Source organism: Fulmarus glacialis, unplaced genomic scaffold (genome assembly GCF_000690835.1).
Source record: "Fulmarus glacialis isolate BGI_N327 unplaced genomic scaffold, ASM69083v1 scaffold40562, whole genome shotgun sequence".
Lineage (NCBI taxonomy): Eukaryota > Metazoa > Chordata > Aves > Procellariiformes > Procellariidae > Fulmarus > Fulmarus glacialis.
Genome location: NW_009200504.1, coordinates 50,678 through 71,837, shown reverse-complemented (window position 1 = coordinate 71,837; position 21,160 = coordinate 50,678). Strand labels below are relative to the sequence as shown.

The 21,160-nt window shown below is 39.0% G+C and overlaps 1 protein-coding gene across 1 annotated transcript in view; it reads left to right on the top strand.

Annotated features, from left to right (window-relative positions):
- Window positions 1-301: 301 nt before the first annotated feature.
- LOC104070179 (polypeptide N-acetylgalactosaminyltransferase-like 6) overlaps window positions 302-21,160 on the top strand; it is a gene marked incomplete at both ends in the record, with an annotated part of 69,862 nt that continues 49,003 nt past the window's right edge. Inside the window, 2 exons of the mRNA XM_009573625.1 lie at window positions 302-487; window positions 6,260-6,443. Of these exons, the coding sequence (XP_009571920.1) occupies window positions 302-487; window positions 6,260-6,443 (370 nt within the window). The remainder of the gene's footprint in view (window positions 488-6,259; window positions 6,444-21,160) is intronic.

Genomic DNA, 21,160 nt, shown 5'->3' with positions numbered 1-21,160 from the left:
GAATCAGAGGATGGATGAATATCCTGCAGTTGTTTTGGCCATGATTATATCACGGATGGCAGGTTGCCAGTAGCAACTGCAGTAAAAGGTCCAGAGTGTTAGTGTCTTCCTCTGTGTGATAAAACAGAGAACATTTGCACTTTCAGAACCGTCTCAGAGAGGATTTGTGGCAGATTTTGGAGGACTTGAAGTGACAAGAGGTGGAAGTAGATAAGCTGCTTGCAGGTTGTGTGCCAACCTGTCCTTCTGTTGGCTCCTCCAGGCCTGGCACCACTGACGCTTTTTTTGCCCTTCTTTCTAGAACATTTAAAAGAGAAGCTGGAGGAATACATGGTCCGTTTTGCCAAAGTGAGGATTGTACGTACCAAGAAACGAGAAGGGCTCATTCGGACCAGACTGCTAGGAGCCTCGCTGGCTAGAGGAGAAGTCTTGACATTTCTGGATTCCCATTGCGAAGTCAACGTGAATTGGCTGCCTCCCTTGCTTAGTAAGTGCATGAGCGTTCATCAGCCATTAAAAGTAGAGCACACAGCATAGCTTAAGCAATCAAAGCCATGTCTCCAGGACATACGCTGTATACAAGAGTTTGGAGCTGTGCTGCAGTGTCTGAAGAGTCAGTGTGAGAGAGAACTCAGAGAAATGTGAGCAGCTCCATTTTATGGTTCTTGTGACTAAAGAACTGGAAAAACTTCGAAGATTCACTTTGGCCTATTAGAGTTACGATTTCTTTTATTACTGCCGCTAAATACACTGCTAAGTCTAGTATTATGCTATGCCCTTACTATCCACCTGAAAACTTTTGTTATGCAGGTATTGTACTCCTTCTTAGTCCTCCACATTCCATTAAAACAGCTTTTGCTGTAAATGTATCCAAGACCTCAGAGTTAAATCCAATAACTGCATTCACAATAGGAAGCTCAGAAAGAATTATTTGCTATTGACTGCTTTGCTGGATTCCAGCTGCAGCTGGCAAAGCTCCGTTAGTCAAAGGAATGGAAGAATCAATTGTTGTAGTCTAGGATTTCACGTCAGGAAAAAATGTCCCCTTTTCTACAAACACCTCCTTTTCTACCTGACTATATGCAAAGTGTATGTGCTTTGCAAAGTGAGTGCTTTTTTACTAGCAAAGAAAATTTCTGAGTTTACTATTAAAGAAATTTGTGCTGATTAAAAGAGTATGTCGTAAGTACATGACAGGATAGGGTTTCACCAATTAGTGGTTATTGTTTCTTGAATTTTGTTGCCAGGACTGGTTTGGCCACACAATAAGCTGATAAAGCATTTGCAGCCAAGAAGAGATGCTGTTCTGCTAATGAACTATCGCTTGAGACCAAAAAAATACTAGTAACTAGTTTTTCTTCAATTCAGTAACAACATAATGTACAAAATTCCAAATTTACATCCTTTCTAGCTTCCATATCAAATTACACATACAGTCTATCCACTTGTTACCACTTTGCCCTCAATCACAACATCAGCATTTTTAAAAATCACCTCCGTGTCTTCATGTAAAGCCCAAATGGCATGAAGGAGCAGAGGGAAATACAAGTTTCAATAAGCCTTCCACAAGCAGACCTGACAAGTAGCCATTAAACACTCTCGCATATTCTACAGCCACCTTTCCTCTGCTTTCTGATTTTGCCCCACCATGCATAGTACATTGCCACTAATGAAAAAATCTTAAGAAGATTCTCACTTTTGTCCTCTGAAATCTTTTGCTAAGTTACTGCAGATGAGACGTAACCCTTCTGTTTTGCTAACTTAGACACGGGAAAATTGCAAGTTGCAGAACCAGTTCCTTTTCTTGCTTTCTTGTCTGAAATGAAGGTACATCTAGCTGGGTTTCACCCTATAAAAACTGAAAAATAAATAGAATGGTCACAAAGGATTCATAATTGCAGTTAGGGTTGTAGTTGGGTATCGAATTGATGATCACAAACCTCAGCCTCAAGCCAGAAAACTGAAAAGATGAGAGAAGCTTCATCAGGGACCAAGTCCCAGTTCTCCTTAGTTCTCAAGTGGAATGAGATCTTTCGTGTTCCACATGTAGTAGAAACACCCTTAGCTAACCAGTCAGAGGATCTAAAAATTATTCTTGAGGAACACTGGAGCCCAGGATCAATAGGCTTTATTTTGAAAGAAAAAGTAGAGCATTACATGAAGAAGGACAAATAGAGAATGAATACACAGCTAGTATATTTAAGGATGCCCTGTGCCCTGTTTTCCAAAAGGGATGAGAGAACTTTCTCATAACCATTAGGTGGCAATTATTTATTATACTGATATCAGATGACACCTAGCTACCGATAATAATGAAGTTAATACATTTTTGCAAGTATTTATCTGAAGATCTATTTTGTAATTCACTCAACACTGCATTTGACTGGATGTCATTCAAGGAAACCAAAACAGAGGACATATTGGGTATTTATTGCTTTGAAGCTGCCCTATTTTAGCTCTGATTGTATATGCCACGTGTAGTGAAAGTCCTCAACAAAAGCCCAGTTCAGCCCTGCTCTGGAGTGAAGACTGCCAGTCTTCGCTGAGAGGGGCAGTGGTTTCCACTGTTCCAAACCAGTTTTTTTCTCAAAATGAGACCTTGCAAGGTGGGGGGGAACCAAGAGCAATCACTTAAAGATGGTTCTCAAACTTATTTAGGCATCTAACTTACATTTTCAGAATTGACTGTTACTTTCTAGACCCAAGGAAGACTGAGTTATTTCAGTACTTGTTAGGTATCTAAATAGCTTTGTGGACCTGAGCCATAGTTGTTTTCAGTTACAATCCTTTGTTTTGTTTTTTTAAAAGCAGGTGCAAAGTGGCTTTTCTTTATTTTCTTTAAGCTTTATTTACTTTATTTGTTTAGCTTAAATGGGTTTCTGCACTGAGATAAGCCACTCTGAGGTCTCAGAGAGTTTTGCCTGATGTTCACTGAGAGGCAGCTGTAGTCATGTAAAAATGTTGGCAAACACAGCTGTTACCACTCCTCAGTATTATAAAGTCGGCAGAAGGAAAGATGCGGCTTGGGCTCCAGCTGCTGTAGTTTAGAGTCTGGTGTAGTGTGAAGTCGGAGTTATTGCAGGTAAGAAACTGAGCGGCAAACCAGCTGAAAGGTGCAGGCACATCTTTCCTTCTGCTGATGTTGCTGCAGGAGCAGTAAGAGGGGAGGTGGACAATAAATCAGTAGTGCCATAGGCTACCGGAACTAGGTTTGTCAAAACAGGTTTTTTTCCTGACCAAGACTTAAAACTATATCATGAATAGATCATGCTTAGCAAGTTATCAAGACACCTGCTAGCTATAGCTGTCCCTCTCCACAATATTTGTGTGATGCATTACTTGCCAGTGGGGAGACTGAGAGTACAAGTAGTTATGACAACTCAGATAACACGAGATAATTTGCTGAGCCTCTCAAATGTTGTCACCATCTGTAATCACATATTTAAGCAGGAAAATAAGAGTATTTGCAATGTGGCATTGTTACTTTAACCAGGCCAATTTGAAACAAGCACTTGAAATTAAAGGGATGCATCTTTCTCATAAAGATAAAACCTACATTTTTGAGATAGTGACTTACCCAATATTGAAAACTTCTGTTTATTGTCACATGTGCACACTCTGCTTGATAGTAAAAGTACTAAATTCAAATATATATGTACATATTGCTTAAAATTGCTAGGGAGAAAGCTCTGAGCAATGTTCCCTCTTGATCCCATGCTTTCCCTCAAATCTGCAAGATTTTTACTTGTACGACAATGCTTATCTGTCTGTTCTTCCCTTTACCTGCAGCATATGTGCATTGAAATAATGCATGGAAATTTTCAGACCAGTAGGAATTTGTGAGAGGATGATGAGTAAAGGCAATAGAAAAGAAACTGTAAGCATTTTGGCTATGACTTTCAGACTCTAGCGTTAGGAGCAAATGGAATAAAGAGCAGTGTCTGGCAAAGGCAGCAGCATGTTCACATCTGTAAAGCTATGATACTGGCACTCTTGTGAAATGTAAGCTAGCCCTACAGCCCTTTTTTCTGTTTCCTAAATCTGGAAACAGAAATTCCTGTATTGGGGGCCTACCTTTAGCCTAAGAAGTATGTATGCAAAATTCATTATTTTAGGCATACTGAAAGAAGCATTGAGGTTTCAGGTTTGATTACTCTGCCTTTTGGTGTGCACAACTACAAACACGCTGGTTTCTTCAAAGTCAAGATCTTCCTGTGGTTTCTCCTCATCTCTGAAACATTTTTGGGGCTGAGAAGTTCTGCAGATACACACAAGAACAGGCAGGTAAGCATCATCTTATTTGCTAAAATCTTGTAGAGTTGTAGGAAGAAAGACTGGTGTTGAGTTTGAGCACTGCTCAAATAATTTTCTCCCTGCCTATCTCTGCATGTGACATGGAGATTTCCAATCCTTCAGTCTATTTAAAGGCAGCGGCTTTTGAAGATCAAGAGAAGGATGCTAATGCATTATGAGTCTACCTTTGACCTGCTCCAGCCAAATCAATCCTCTTTAGTTTCTCTCCTCCAAAGAATTTAGAAGGGGGGCATCAGAGACAGATTATTATAAGCCCTGTAACTATTAGCAGCACCATCACAGGAAAGAGGTTATGTAAAAATGACTTTACATAATGATTACAGATAACACTACACAGTATACCAGTGAATGTAATTATATTTGGCAATAGCAACAGTAATGCAGCCATTATGTCTGAGATGAGTTTCCTAGAATTTTGTGAGAGCATGTGCTTTAAATTTATTTTAACTTCCAATCACCATAATTTCTTACTAGCAGTCAACATTGTTCCCCCATTTGGACAGTCTATAAACAACTGAGAAAAAATATGAAAACTACAGATGTTTTGCTAACATAATCTCTTTTCTTAATTTCTATCCTTCAGAAGCAAGGAAGCAGAATCTGTATTATTAATCATTACACCAGTATTACCTGCCTTCCTATCTAAACTTCCAATCACCATAATTTCTTACTAGCAGTCAACATTGTTCCCCCATTTGGACAGTCTATAAACAACTGAGAAAAAATATGAAAACTACAGATGTTTTGCTAACATAATCTCTTTTCTTAATTTCTATCCTTCAGAAGCAAGGAAGCAGAATCTGTATTATTAATCATTACACCAGTATTACCTGCCTTCCTATCTAAGTGTTCATTCTACACTCAGCCCTCTGGTTTTTTTAGGGTATTATCAAGCACCAGTGAAACCTAATCCTTAAAAACAAAGAACAAGTTTTCCACATAGGCCCTACAATGTATTACATTTTGTAAAGAATCTAGGCTACCATTTGGAGAAGAAGCTTTATTATCCTTTGAATTCTGAGGTTTTGTTTTTTCAAGGGTTCATAGATAGATTTCTACTGTCCTTTCACGCCAACGCAGCTACAAATTTTCCCTCTGCTTCCACATTTCAAACCATTATTCTTCTGTCTAATTCTTGCAGCTGGAATATCTTCTTTACTTTTCTTTCTCTTCTGAGGAGCTCTATGGGATTAAGCAATAGGATTCACCAAAGAAGTCTCAGGTCCACCCTGCTCTTATATTAGAGATAAGAATTTGATTTAGCCTCCCAGTTCTAATTTAAACAAAAAAAACCAAAACAAAACACCACCAAGAAAAACCACCACAAAACCTCCTTTCTTTAGAAAACAGGTGAGTAAGAATAATACTGTGGGGCCTTCTTTACATCTCAAAGATTGGTATAAAAAAGGACACAAGCCCTGTAGCCCTGTTTTGTTCCTTGTGTTGGAGTTTGCCTTTAATTTGTAGCATTTGATCTCAAAGCTGATGCACACTAGAGCCACAGCAACAGCGGCTGAATGGTTGCAAGGGCTGAGATTCACATTTGGGAACACAAATCTCTCTCGCAGGAGCTTGCCACACACACTCCCCACAGCTGAAGGAGTATTTTTACATTTTGCTTGCTGGCTTGTTCCAAAGCTGAGAGATTAGGGACAGCTCAGAGTAGCAAAGTGACAGAGATATAGATGACTGGACTCCTGTGGGTCTCACAGGGATATGCCTCCCTTTAAAGAACTGTAAATGCTTCTAATCATTGCCCAACTGCATTAAGTCCTCTTTAGATAAAGGTTTGATACAGATTTGAAAAATGAAATTATTTGGGGACCATAGGGAGCAAAGCAAGCAATCTTCAAACATCAGAAAACCTGTGGGATTCGCTTTGCAGTAGTATGATAGATGGCTTGACTAGACATGCCGTTTCCTATTTTCTACTTTCATTTTTCAGACCAGATTGCACTAAACCACAAAACCATCGTGTGTCCTATGATCGATGTCATTGACCACAATCACTTTGGCTACGAGGCACAGGCGGGGGATGCCATGCGAGGAGCTTTTGACTGGGAAATGTACTACAAAAGAATACCGATTCCTCCAGAGCTCCAGAGAGCTGATCCCAGCGACCCCTTTGAGTAAGTAGCGATAAAGGGGGGAGTGGGAACATGAATCAGAACAAGCAAAGAAGGTAACTGTAGCAGAAGAATCCAAGCCCAGAAATTTCCACGTAGGCCACTTCGTACTAATGAAAGGTAGTAGAAGCAAACAGCTTCTATACAGGTTTATAAAACCTCAAAATTAGGAAAAAGATCAGGACGACAAGTTGCTGAATTCACAAACTGTGCTTTAAACACAAATCTTCTCAATCTTTCCTGATTCAGTGGTTGTGCATAAAAGAAACAGGCACATACTTGTCGTTTAAGTATTGGCATTGGACAAGGAGTGAATGTGACTGCAGTTATTCTGTTTATTCCACAGAGCACTTCCTGGACAGACTTTAGTTTAATGTTTTCTTTGCTGGAGATTGATGTAATACATGCATCAATAGCTGAGTCCACATTCTGCCAGCAGATGCTTTGTTTATGACTGGTGATATTGCTACTGTATATGTATTGCTGTAACTTAAACACAGGGCTGTCAAACTGAAACAGTGTCGAGCTGATTTGTAAATAATTTTTGATGAACCAGCTTCCGATCCCAGTATTGTATAGATCGGCTCATTCAGAAGAATGATCTTCTACTCTTCAAAAAGGTAGATCCTTTTTTCTTTTCTTTTCTTTTCTTTTAATTATTCTCATGTAAAGATCAGCTGGGATTAATCCACATCAGCAGAGAGAGGACAGACAGACGGACATGGTTCAATGTGGCAAAGTCTCCAGGTCTCTCCCACAGCGTGCATCCCAGCAGGGCTGGCAGCCGGACTGGCTCTGATGCTGTCAGTAGCCCTGGCTGAAACGCCACGCTGCAGGTTTTGGCAGTTTAAAAACTAAGCATTTTCCCCTCCCAAAAACAAAACCTGGAAACAATAGCAACAGAAAAGCTGTGTCTCTGTCGCAGACTCTGCACTATTTTGAAGTAATGGATCTGATTCATGCAGAAATTGACCCTTATATCCAGGGAATGACCAGCTCTGTACAGGGAAAAGTAGGTAATTGTGGCATTCGGTGGGCTTATTTTCATTATTCTACTTGTTCCTTTTTACTTATCTCCATCTAGCCCATCAGTCTTCATCTTGCATTGGTGTAAGTGCTGATGAAGTACTTCCCATCAGCTGCCAATGTGACCACTCCACAACATAGATGCAGCTAGTGCAATCACATAACACTCCAGAGTTGCTAGAGCCTCCATTGCTCTTCCGCAAGTCTTCCTGGTCCTCTGAGCAGTTGTAATTTCTTGCCGCTTACTGAAAGTCACCTAGCACATCATATAATTTGGTTCAGCATTCAAAGTTCTGGTGTAAGTAAAACTTATATATTGCCAATGTAGCTACAGGCTTGCTTATCAGCTATTTCATACGTTTGCAGTTTGTAGTACGCATTTCTCAAAGACAAGAGAGGCCTGAAGAGGAGGTACTCATAGGAAACTTTCTAGAACACACAAGGCTTTGTGCAGTGCAGAACAGATGTGGCAGTTTCGCATGAACTGTTGTTACAGTCAGCATGGCAGCACTTGATACCCACCTTGCCCTGCCTGCATTAGTAAGACACAGAGATAAATGGCTTTGTAAGGAACAACATATAGGACAACGCAACCTATAAACCTCCTGTAATCTGAGTAGTCGTCTCCCCAGAAAGGTGGAAAGGCTTCCCAGTTCTTACACAAATCTGTGGGAGTCTTCCTTTGTTTTCCCCATCACAGGATCCGCATCAGAGTGATGCAAGTGGAAAAGCAGCATTGCACATGGAACCACCATGCCCGTCCCCACACATGGCAGCAGGATTGAAGGCTGGCTGAGCTAGGACAATATCTTTGCTGAAAAGTACCCTCTGCCTAGAATGACGAGGGTATAGAAGTGTTTTAAATAATCAGTATGAATTTTGCTTAGGGGAGGAATTATTTTCTAATTCAAAGTCAGTACTGCTTTTCTCCTAGGGCCTTCTCTGTTGACACCTCAAGCTTTTAGTACCTTGCTTACAAGAAGTACGGTAAAAGTTACAAACCACTTTAGATATCAGTAACTTAATTGACCAAGACAGCTTCTATAGAATTAAAGAGACAGAACAGTTTTCCTTTAGGTGCATATACACTAAAACTAGAAATGGCTTCAGCCAGCACCATAATTATTATGTTACTATTTTGTAAGCAGTAGGGATTATTTTTTTATTTAGGTTAAATATTTTACTATTGGTATCTTAATAGCTTTATTTCTTGCCAGCAGCATCAGATCTGAGCTGATCCTTAATGAACTGGAAAATTGCCAGCGTTTTTAGTAAAACACCAGCAAATAATGGGTACGTGATCCAAAAATTGTGCTGATGAGTTTTTTCTCTCACTTAAAATGCCAACTCAGTATGTGTGTTAAGCAGAAAAGGTTGCATCAGCCTAAGAAATAATGTACATAAAACCAGATCAAACTACGGATGACCTAAGAGCAGTCATTGTATTATCTGAATAGTACATTTGCTTTCTAGCTGCACATGATCAAAATAGTGCTTCAGCAGACATCAGCAGAGTGTTTGCTGTTGACACAACAAACTGAGGTAGGGTTTTGGTGTGGCAGTAGCACAGAGCTTACTGAGCTCCAATGCTTAGATAAGCTATTGTTTCTGGACTTAATTTTTCCCCACTTTTTTTTTTTAACTACATTTCACTATGGTCGCTGTTTGACAGGCGCTCTCCTGTTGGATGACATCTATCTGGACGCAATCTTTCCGTTCAAAATCCCTCTTGTGACGACTCTAGACATTCTCATCCATTTGCGGTGTGAGCGTGGGCATGTTTTATTCTTCATACCCCTGCAGTGCTGCTCAGGCAGCATCTCCACCCTTCGCTGTGACAAAACTTGGAGCTTCATTCCAGATCTCAGCTGTTCCTGATGTACACCCACACCCATTCTCAGGCTCTGCAGTTGTTCACGACAAGTAGCTTTACACCAAGATTTGGCTTGGTGTTTATGACTTTAGGCCTGTAGAACACTCTCAGAAGCCTCCAGCCTGCCCAGTGTCAAATTCAGGTACAGATGACGTACTAGCACCAACCTGGGAGTCACATGACAAATTTATAACTGCATTTGGATCAGGCTGCATTCATGTACAAAATTTATCACCTTGGTTTCACATGTAGTTTGTCACTGGCCACGCCAAGTTTCCCATAGGTTTCACTGAACCAAACTATAGCCATATAAAATGTATTTTCAATCAAAGCTCCTATGTGAATTATTGGATATTGCTCTATGCTCATTGTAGTGTTTAGGAAGGTTTAACAACTATTCCATAAATGGATCTCATGTAGCCTTTAAGATTAGCTATTTTTCTAAAAGATCTATGTTGCTGTTTTTCAGGATACATTGAATCCTTAGAGGCACGGAAATTGGACTTCACCCCTAATAATGTTGCCTTCCCATCTGGAGACTAAATCTGTGAACTCCTTGTTGATTTCCCTTTTTCATGTGCCACGGAAACAACAGAAGTTTTATATTGCATTCAACTGATCAGTCACACTTGCAGATCATCACAGATGGTTGTAGTGATTTTTCTCTTGTGATTCATGTACGACTGCCCCAATATATTCTGAAGGGGGCTTCATGCTATTTTCCGCTAATGCATTCAGGATTGTGTAAACAACACAGAGCAAATTGGTGTTCTGATGTATTGTGGGAAATTGTCAGACAATCGTGAAATCATCATCATGTCAGGATGATGCTCCCTGTTTTGATCCCAAGGTCAATGATCATTCAGCAGAATGTGAGATGACTTGGGAAATTTTCTTCTAGTCTATAAACAGGGACGACCAGAGATGTTTACCTCCTCTGTGGCAAGGATCACCTTGACTTATTATCTCTCGCTGGTTTGTTTCTCTGTCATGGCAGAGGTTTGGGAGCATGCCCTTATGGGATATATGGGTTTGGGACATAAGAGCATGCTCTTCTGTGGCTGTTTCTTTCTGTGGTGCAAGCACTAATCTCTGGAGGAGTTTGCCTAACCCAAGCGATTGCCACTTAAACTAATAGGATAACCTTGTTACTATAATGGACTGTGATATACAGCATGTCAGTTTATATGATTTAATAGCCTGTCTGGGCTAAAAGCTCTGTGGAAGTTTAAAGCAGAGGTTTGATATGCTCAAGCCTGCTGGGGATGACTGCTCTTTATTTCCTGGCAGCACTGACATTGCATCAATTCATGTTATCACATGTCCAATCTGAAAACGGGCATCAGTGTCTATTTATGCCAGCAGCAACATATTTTTAACCAGGCAAGAAAACATCAACAATTCAACTCAAAAAACTATTTGGAAAAACCACAGACTAATCAAGAGGATTAATGTAGCACAGATCAATTAGGGTAGGAAAGGGCTGCACAGCTCCTTGGAGCAGTTTTATGGTGGTGTAACTTTATGATACAGGAGGGAGGGATAGGTGCGGGTGAGACATTGCTATTGAATTGCAACTCAGGATGGAAATCCTAAATGATGAGAGAAGTGTTGTGCTACTTACTGGATGCTAAGACTACTAGCACCTATCTGGCAAAATTAGTAGTTTTTTGGTGTATGAGCACTCCTTGCTCTCCGAGGGTTCCTTTCTATGACAGCCTGTTTGCCTTCTGATGTAGAGCTGTCATCTCCAGACCTCCCTGAAGGGAGACGAAGCTGGAGAATCATGTAATTCTAGCGAAGGACCAGAACAATAGTTTGGCAAATACTGGGCTAGCCAAGGAAGCAGAAGCAACTTTGTAACCTCTGGCGAGAAATTTTAGTTCTTGTACTCAGTTTCCCATTTATAAAGTAGGAATAGAATCACCCCACCATCGCAAGGCTACTTTGGGTAAGAGTCTGGCAAAGCTTATAGGATTGAGGTCTCACAGTAATAGGGGCCATTTATGGTTTATGGATGTACTTTTTGGCAAAATTTTGGACGTAGTCAAGGGATGAAATTAGGTGATCAGCACATTTTTCTCTTTCCTTGCATCACAGACTCTCAACGTTGGGTGTAATGTATGACCTTAATGTAGCCAGTTGTGTGTTAGATTGGAAGATTACCTGGCACCTTCTGTTGATTTGCACATGTAAAATCATATTATTATTATTATGCAAGATGTTGTCATTGTGCTCTTTTATTTGAATATGACATACTCTCAGAAATACTCTGTTTTTCTGCAGCTCCTTACTTTCAGTCTTTGTGTATACTTTTAACAACATGTTGGTGCAAAGAAAGTCTTTGCTAAGACTGCATTTCAAATCTGACAAGTACTTTTACAATTTTATGATCACTTTCTGAAGTTTAGAAAGTGCTTTGGACAATGATTTCTGTTCTATAGCTCCCAGTGCTTTATAGTCTGTGTCTTTTATGGTTGATTTCTGCCTATAAACATATTCATAGAACCTCTCGCAATCAGAAACAATTGTCTATTTTTTAAAGCCTGAGTATAATCTACTGTTTTGAACTGTGCTACAGGAATGTTTGATGCAAAGGCATTATTCTACAGAGAAGCGGTCTCTAACCAGTGTGAGTTTGTGTAATTTAAGGTCTAGATTTATTGTTTTGACAAGCTATGGTCTGTAGAAGACTGTTAGTGGAGATAACAATAGCTTTTACAAACTGCTGTCCACCTGTGGCACCATGAAAATCTCAGAATTTTTTCAATGAAAAATGCTGACAGTAACACACCATTTATGAGTGAAGATATGAATATTCAATTGTTTTCCCCTGCCTTTGGTCGGATTTCATTGTAGGAGTTCTGTACAACCAGTACATTTTCTCTAAAGGCCAGGTCAGAAGAGATAACTCTACAGAGAGTGTAACCTGTCAGAATAAAAAAAAAAAAACAAACACCAAAACTGTCAAAGATAAAAAGCTGCTGCTGGTATACTTTTTATAACCTCACAGGAATCACTCAAGCAATTAGCTGAGTCCTATGTACTGGTTGAGTTGGGTAGATTCAGGTTTGATACACAACTTTTCACTTGAATGTTGCTAGTAGCTCATGCCTCCCAAGCCAAAAGGGAAAACATTTTGTTCATAATGCCTTGATGCTGCAGTGCCAAAGTAGCTATGCTTTTTCTGCTTCTGTGGAAACTCATATTTCCAATTTTCTTTTACACTTGGAGCTTCATGGTTAGGACAAAAATGTAAACATCTTGAATGTAATGTTTCTAGAGCTGTTAGCCTGCTACTTCACAAAAGTATTAACTTTAGAGCTTGACAGTCTATATGCCCATATGCTGGGGCAGATTCATAGAGTGGGTCACCAAAACTACCAGTAATTAGAAAACTAAGTAGTTTCTGGACATTAATTTAATAGTTCTTTGTATAAAAAAGACTGGGATGGTGGCCAAGAAGAAGACAGAGATAAGTTGCTCAATGATTACAGGTGAGCTATTTAACACTATCAACATGCTATTGATACAGATGACTTGGCTTTCAAAATTATAAAATCATGTCTGAACAATTTTCCATGAAGAAAAAGAAATCACACTTTTAAAATAATTATTTCTATTTTTAATTTTATATTTTCAAGCCATTTTCTCTAGAACTTTCATGCAGAACTTGGTGAGACCTATTGGTACTAAGAAACAGGAAACCAACACCCTTCTCTTACATTTTATAGTACTTTCCAGCATAAAGTTGGGATTGACATCTGCATCCACTTCCGTTTGTTTGGTTGTTGTTGTGGGTTTTTAAAAGAATGACCTATTGCTATCTGAAGCCCATATCTGTGCAACAGTTGCTTCCAACAGAAGAGAGAACAAAGACTAAACCCAGACCCCCGCAGTGTGCCAAACAGCTTCCAAATCTGTACATTGATGCAAATTGCATACATGCTCGTTGGTTCAATTTTTCTAATACTCTTTAGCAGTTGGGGTTGGGGGGTATGTGTGTGTGTCATCTCCCCCTTACTCTACAGGGTCTGCCAGATACTCCGCAGTATCTCAGTGCTTTTCTTCCCTTCCCCTCCAATGCCCATGGTTCTTTTTTCAGAGGCGATCAACTAAGCGTGGCATAGAAGTATCTTCACCAGACGGTATATACCTTCTGATTTTTTGACTACATAGAATAATTCTGACTGTCCAGCTATCTTGGCATAGAACCCCCTTAGCCCTGAGGTGAGAGATTTTCCTGGCTTCCACTCTGAAGAAATTAAACTGCCAATGCAGTGTGTGCTGAAAGCATGAAAAGAAGGGGCTGGGAAGAAATTTATATATAGCCAGTGTTTCAGTACTATTCTTATAATATCTAATCAGAATCTTTCTTGCCACAGCTTTAACCCCGTTATATTTTGTCATGTACACTGGGAGAAGACCTTTTAAGTACTTGAGGACTCATGTCAGATCAGTTCATTGTTCATTTTCAAGTAAATTATTTTTTTCAATCTCTCTTAATAAGTCATGTTCTCTGGATCTCTGATTATTATCTTTGCTCTCCTCTGGAATTTTCCATACTGAGAGCAGATACTGCACCAGCCAAAGCCTTATCGTTGCCTAGTAGAATAGGGCAGGTGACTTTGCCTGTCTCAGAGGCTATGTTCCTGTTTATATTTCCTTGACACTGTTAGTTCATGCCAGGCTGGTGCTGTGGTGTAACCTCCACGTCATTTTCTGCAGAACTGGTATCTAGCCAAGTGTTCATCATCCTCCTCTTGTAATTCAGATTTCACATGTTTGAAGGCAAGGCATTTGTCTTCATATCTATTTGAAGTGCCGTGTCCAAAAAAGTGATCTGTCTTCATTATCCCAAGATCAGTGTGATACTTTGTAACTGAACATTTTGAATTTTATCTTTTTGGCCTTTGTTTACTTCACTTCTTCAGTTTGCTAAGATTTTTGAATTCTGATTAACCCTCCAATTTTCACAGCCTATTGCAATGTTATTTGAGCTCTATTTGGGGTTCAAGCAAACGGCAAACTCTGTTCTAAATCCTGATTGTAAGAATGTCTGTTTGGTCCATGCCAGAAATCAAGATATGCGAAGTCTCTGGCTTTCCAACAATACATCCAGTGGTTCCTCCATTTTCTCAGCCAACAATGCAGCATGTACCACTTCTGTGGCCCTGGAAAATTTGTCAGATTTGGAAGCCTTGCTTCCTGCCAAGCAAACCTTTATAAAATGGTACACGAGACTTCCTCCACATGCTCTAGATGGCACCAGATTTACAGCACAATGGCAGATGGCTGTTCAGGTCCCTTTCCCAACCTGAGACCAAGATCTAGGACCTCATGGGCACGTGTTCCAAACTGATACAGTTATGCACAAAGCCCTATTTAAAGCTCCATGGAGTAGGGTTGCTGAATTGCACCACACAGGTTTTTAATGCAACACTGAACTGAATTAGATGCAGGACAATGCTTGCAGACACTCTCTCAAGACAATTTCCTTTTTGATTTTGGGTTATAGGTGATCACTTTTTAGTAATGGCTATCAGCAGTTTTTGCATCTCTCTGACAGTCATTATGTCCCTTCCATATTTCTGTAGTTGTTAACCCTGGCAGTTATCTGTGAATCAGATCTTTTATCTGAGACTTGAGTAAGAAAGAGAGAGTTAATACAAATTTTGCTTAAAATATTAGGAGAGTTCAGTATAGGTATTGACATGATGAGGACCTTGGAAATAAGACATGCAGGATCACATTCTGAATTATCCCTAGACACACTAGCATCTGTTTTCTTTTCATGTAAGTAACCAAAATATCGTTATTCTAGCTGGAAGACAAGTTTTGTCGAGAGGCAAAGGCAAATGCCTCCAGCAACCTGTGAGGTGAAAATTATGATAAACACTCCAAATTTTGCTGTGTTAGTTTATTTATAAAATGCTATGCATATCTTTTGAGAGACCAGGAACAAATGAGGCTCAAAGCAGTTGACATTTTTGTTCCATAGACTGCTAGGACAGTGTCCTTCATTAGGGAACAAGATTCATATATCAGCTTTGCTCATTTCCAAAAATACCTATTTCCTTTGTGGGAAAACAGCATATGACTATCTCTTCAAGTGGATTATTTGGAAAATCAACCCCTCTGATCTTTTCTGTTGTTGAGTTGGTGTGTCAGTGTTATTTTCAGTGCTGGAGAGGGGCTGTAAGCATTAAATTACACAAGTCCATTTGCCCCCTACAGAGAATGAGGTGCCTGCAAGGAGAGAGGACACCCCACTCCCTCCACTTTCCTGGTTCTCCAGCAGAAAGTTTAGCTGATTCTGCAGAACTTCTCTGGCTTTTTTGTGCTAGGGCAAATAACCACTCTGTTTTCCCATAAGTACAAATGACCTGTGGACATGCAGTGAATTAGGAGTGGAAGAGATGGTGATAAGCCAGGAGCAGCGTGGGAGAACAGTAACAACATTTTTCCTTTTCAAAGCACTGCAAACATGCAAAGGATGTCTCAGAGTACCCGAGGAAAAGGTAAACAGCAGGGAAGAAAGTAGTTTGGAGCAGTATTTTCAGACCACTGTCTGGGGACCTCAGGGTAGTGGTTTCAAAGAGACTCCCAGAAGGCACTGAAGGAGAGCAAACTTCCAAAGTTCTCAGCCCACAGGAAATGTTTCAAGTCCCCAGCTCACTGCTTTGCAGTAGGTTTTAATGCCTAGCATGTTTTGTAGTGATTCTTTTTGACAGAATGACAGTTTAAACAGCAAAACTGTTCAGAGCACAATCTTTATCTGTTCCTGACTTGTTCAAAGGGCTTTCAGGGAAGAAGAATAGTCCTTTGTTAGTTGCAGTTACAATATATGTAATTAGTTGATATAGCTAAATCGTATGGGCCCTGTTATTTCAAGAGTGTTCTCATTTGACCTTAAATCAAGCAGCATAACCAAAACAAAGAAATTATTATAAATGTCTAACTATATTGCCTTAATTTTTACACTTTCTCTTATATTCCTGTAATTGTTTGCATTTCCATTTCTGCTAAATAGGTATATTATTATTATTCTATAGCAGAGTAATGTTAAGACATATGATTGCGTTTTTCGTAAATCACAAGGTATTATTGCTATTGCAACCAATTTCCAGTATGAGTTCCTATAATGATAATTTAATAGATTCATGGCTTTTTAATACCAAAACAGAGTATTGTGACTGTCTCAATGAAAGTGGTAATACTTTAGGAACATTCATATGTCTACTGGAAGGTAGTAACATGCTTATAATTTCTGTAGGCATGAAAGGACTCAAAACTTGTCAAAATGTGGATATTGGGATGACTGAGACTATACATTTTTTTATACTGTGCTTTTTTTTTAAATTTATAACAGAATACTGATCAAGCTTTTTTAAAATACTTGACAACACGTGGTCAGGTATTAGAAAATATGTCTTTTCATCGCCTATTTAACTTTTTGCCTTTTTACTTTCATTAATAAATTGTTGAATATGAAAGTTTCCTAAGCTCCACAGGCACAGCTGACCTTAGGCTGTAGGAACGTCTGTGGCAAGGAGGGCTGATACATGGGCCTTAACTGCAGACAGATTTCATCTGTCTCATCTAATGCTTATTAAGAAATCTAACCTCGGTTAAATTGTATTATACAAACCTTCAATTCTATCAAGGACTGCCAAATAGCTGTTTTCTGCAGTAATTACTGGACTTACATCTCCACCTACTGGCTGATGGGGCAAAATCCCATTCAAATGTTAGAGGTTAGCAAAGAGGCGAGGCTGAAGTTTAGTAAGAAAAAGTTCAAAGTGGACTGATAATGAGAATTTCTTTCAGAACAGATTTCATCCATTGGTAACTGTAGAGGAAGAGAAATGCTGTTTGTAAAAGCTGGTGATCATAGACAATGATGACTCTTCAGTGTGATAACAGCTGTGAAAAGGGCAAATGCAGTCCTGGAACTTATTTTGCTGTAGCCCTTGGCCCTTTGTGGTTACAGAATATTTAAAAATCTCAGCTGCCCCCTACTCCTTTTCCTCACAAGTCAGGTTATCATCTCCTCTCAGCCTCAGATGGAATCTGTCATGCTTCTGTTGTCTTTTAGACACTACAACCTCTTCCTCATTTCCCCAGGGAGAAGGGGAGTACATAGAATAAATAGACACAACATTACAGCATAGGGTGTTCTTTTATACCTTAATTTTCTCCACAGATTTTGCTTTCTCGTTCTTTATGATGGGGCATTCACCCCATGAGAGCTGATGTCGTGTCCTGTCTACCTGCACTTAAAATTTTTGACCGGCATTTCTACTTAACTTCTGCTTAATTAGCAAGTTTCTGGCTTCAGAAAGCTTCCTACTAAAGATACATTGGTAAAACCTTAACTATTGTGAGGAATATTAAGTACGCAATCTCCCTAGTAGTCATATAAAGAATAAATACAGTACAGTGCATGGTGAAACTAGAAATCTGATGCTTGGGCTGAGTAATAGTAACTCTCCCACACACACACTGTTAGTTTTACAGAGACTCAGTTTAGATCAGATGCCCCATCAGGTGCATCTACAAAAAAGTCATACAAGCCACCTAGAATTAAGTATCTTTTTCTACAGAAGTTTGTATTAAACAGTGCTAGAATTCAGATGCTAAATGAAGTAGGTTTCTTCTAAATTTTTTTTTGCTCTGAATAATTTCTTCAAATAGTTACAGAAATAACACAAAATAGGAGCGTGCCCTGAATGGAAAGACAGCTATTACCCAGCTGGAAGAGAAATTTTCCAGAAATGTGGAAGATAACTGAAAGAAGTTTGAAAGGCACTTTGCTCTGTATCTGTAAACAATAGGCACCGGCAGAAATATTAATTACCTGGTGAGATGATAGATGGTAGTTTTCAAGATAGCTGATTTTTGAATGGTTTCATTTGACATAAGTAAGGAAAGTTAATTATGAAACTTTATTAAATGAATTTGTAAATTTCCGCATGTTGTGACATTCTGGATGTAACAAAGAATCCAAAATACCCTAAGAGCAGAACTGAAGCAGAAAGACATGGAGTTCAACCCATAAAGCCACGACACCAGCAGGGCTAGAGGACTTCTTGCAACTTGACAGCAGCAGAGATGATGCCTCAGATCTCTGAAAATGCTGGTCTTTCTGGTAATCAATTGAATACACCTAAGCAGACAGGTTGTTAAAAAATATTTGATCTGTCAGATAACTCCTGGTCTGTTGCTAAAGAGAAATCACATCCTGTGTCAGTCTTCACTTCAATGACCTTCTTCAGCCTCTTCTCATAAAACACCGGATCCATAATTCCTCTGATTGTTCTGGCACAGCTCTAAGTTTAGTTTCATTTCTCCTTTTTTGAAAATAGCAGGCCAGATTTGTATGGAGCATCATACTGCATGCAATCCTCAACAGTGCTATTGATCTATATCTGCTGGAAAGATCTCTGCTAATAGATCTTAAAGTTGCATTTGCCCTTTCCAAAGCTTATCTGATACTTGTTTCATCCATTCCTGAATTATCTGACCTTGCGTATCTCAGATATTTGGAACAGCTATTCTTGCAAAAGTTCAAATGATCCAGTCTTGGTTCTGGTGAGGTAACGGGCACAAGATGTATGGGAGAGCCGCAAGATGAGATGTATTTGAAAGATTCCCTGAGAGCTTTGATGTTGCTTTTCCAGTACTTGAGTCCATTTTCGTTCAATAAGTGTTGATGTTTTTTCACTTCCATTTCTAATGAAGCCTGAAATTAATATAGCTTTTTTGTTTACTTTCTTATTTGCAACAAGATTGTTGATAGTAGTAGAATGGCAGTGGGAATTGTTCTCATAAAGCTGGAGGCAGAAGCAAAAAGTATTTTGGATAGGTCCTGTATGTTGGGAGGAGGAGTATTCTGAGTTATTTGATCCTTCCTGATATAACTAATATTTAATATCTCTGCATTTAAACTACTATTTGTTTGGGGGGGAGACAATCCATGTGAATCTAAGTTAAAAGCTATTTTGACTCTGAACTCTTTGGTACCATCACTTTATCTTAACACAGATGCTGTTTTATTAAAAAGCTCAAGTAAACACATTAATTTTCTTTTTGTGATTTAATTTTCTTATTGTGATTTGCATGTGTAATAGCATGGAAAAAAACAATACTTTTTTAAGGGAAGAATTACAGCAGTTAATTATTCTGAAATTTCTGAAAACCATAGATGAGCATATATTACCAGTGAGCAAGATTTTCTTAAGTAAAGTGTGTGGAAGTGTGACAGGGATGACTAGCATTTTGATATTCAAAATACACCTTGAGACTTCTGGTGTCTTGTATATTTGCTATCTGTTTAAATAAACTTGGTGTTAGCCATAAGGTCAGAGTCTGTTAATATTTACTTTGGAGGATTCTGCCTTTCTGAGCCTCTTTTTTGTCTCTCCGGTTTCTGTCTCTGTAAGAGTAATGTTAACAGTATACACATCCTTCCAGAGATATGATAGTAATGGAAAAAGTAAACTTTGGTGTCCTTAATCCATTTTTCAAAGTTAGGTATTTCAGTCTGAAGAATGTACTGGTTTGGAGATTCTCTTGTTGGGATTCAAAAAAACTGTAGATGATGACAATAGCTGGAGCAGTGTAGCTCATTGCAGTGCCAGAGTCAGGGCTGGTAACTGATATGCTGTCAGATTTGTTAGCTAAAACAGACCCCTGGGGATTTTCCTGACAGCTTTCCTTTCTGCACATCTGATATTCCTTATTTCTGAATTATTCAGCATTGCTGCTGCTAAGTCAGATAATGTCTCTGGAGCATAATTAGCTAAGCAACAGTTAAAAACAGGAGAAAAGAAATGTCCCAATTATATATTCATTGCTTTGTGAATACTTGAACAGCAGTTTAAAATACCAACTATAGTTCACAGAAACCTGCAAGGCAGGGCTGGGAAACTCGGGAAAAGATACCCTGGTCTCAGTCAAGTTAATAACAAAACTCCTATTGTATAAAACAGGGCAAAAGTTAAACCTCTCAAGATATGTAAAACCAGATAGACCTAAACTAATGCTGAAATGTGATCTATCCTGCATCTATCTCACTCTTAAGAGAAACGGAAGAACAGTCCCTTTCTCCATGTGTTAAATGCTTTGGTTGTTCTTCGTCCATGCGTCACCTTTTTTTGGAAATTGAAATTAATTTCGTTCTTACTAAGATAATAATGAGAATCTTTAGCTAGTGTTTGATCTACTGCTTTTATTGCTGGAGCTATGTTTTGCTAAAAAAAGGAATGACATTTTAGGATTGGGAGCTTGGTAAGCTTTTGATTAGGTATCTATGTGCTTTAGTATTTGTCTCATGGTAAGTCAGAGTATTCCCAGTTGGTTTCCTTTCAATATGAATAGGCTGCTTTAGCTTAAAAAGCATTGTTCTCCTTGGCAATCATCATGCATCTCTAGTCTATGCAGAAAACATAACCTCTGTCTTTGCTGTAACTGATGTATATGGGAGAAATAAGCTTTGGTGCTGGTCCCGTGGTCAGTGCCAAGTGAATCCACTTTGGTTTTTCCTTTGGAAGACAGATATTTGTGTCAGATTTTAGCCGCTGGCTAAAATGAACTCTTGAAAGTCTCCGAAAGACAATGGACACACTTCTTCTTGGGATTGAAACAAAGTTTTAAGAAATGAAATGAGAAAAATATTTTGTATTTCATGAACACAATGAAAAGAAATTACTTTTTGTTTCTTTGACCTTTCACTAGGAGCTTTTAAAGACCTTCCTTAAAAGATTTTGTTTGCATCACACGCTTTAGTGAATGTGTTATCAAAGAATCCCACTGAAGT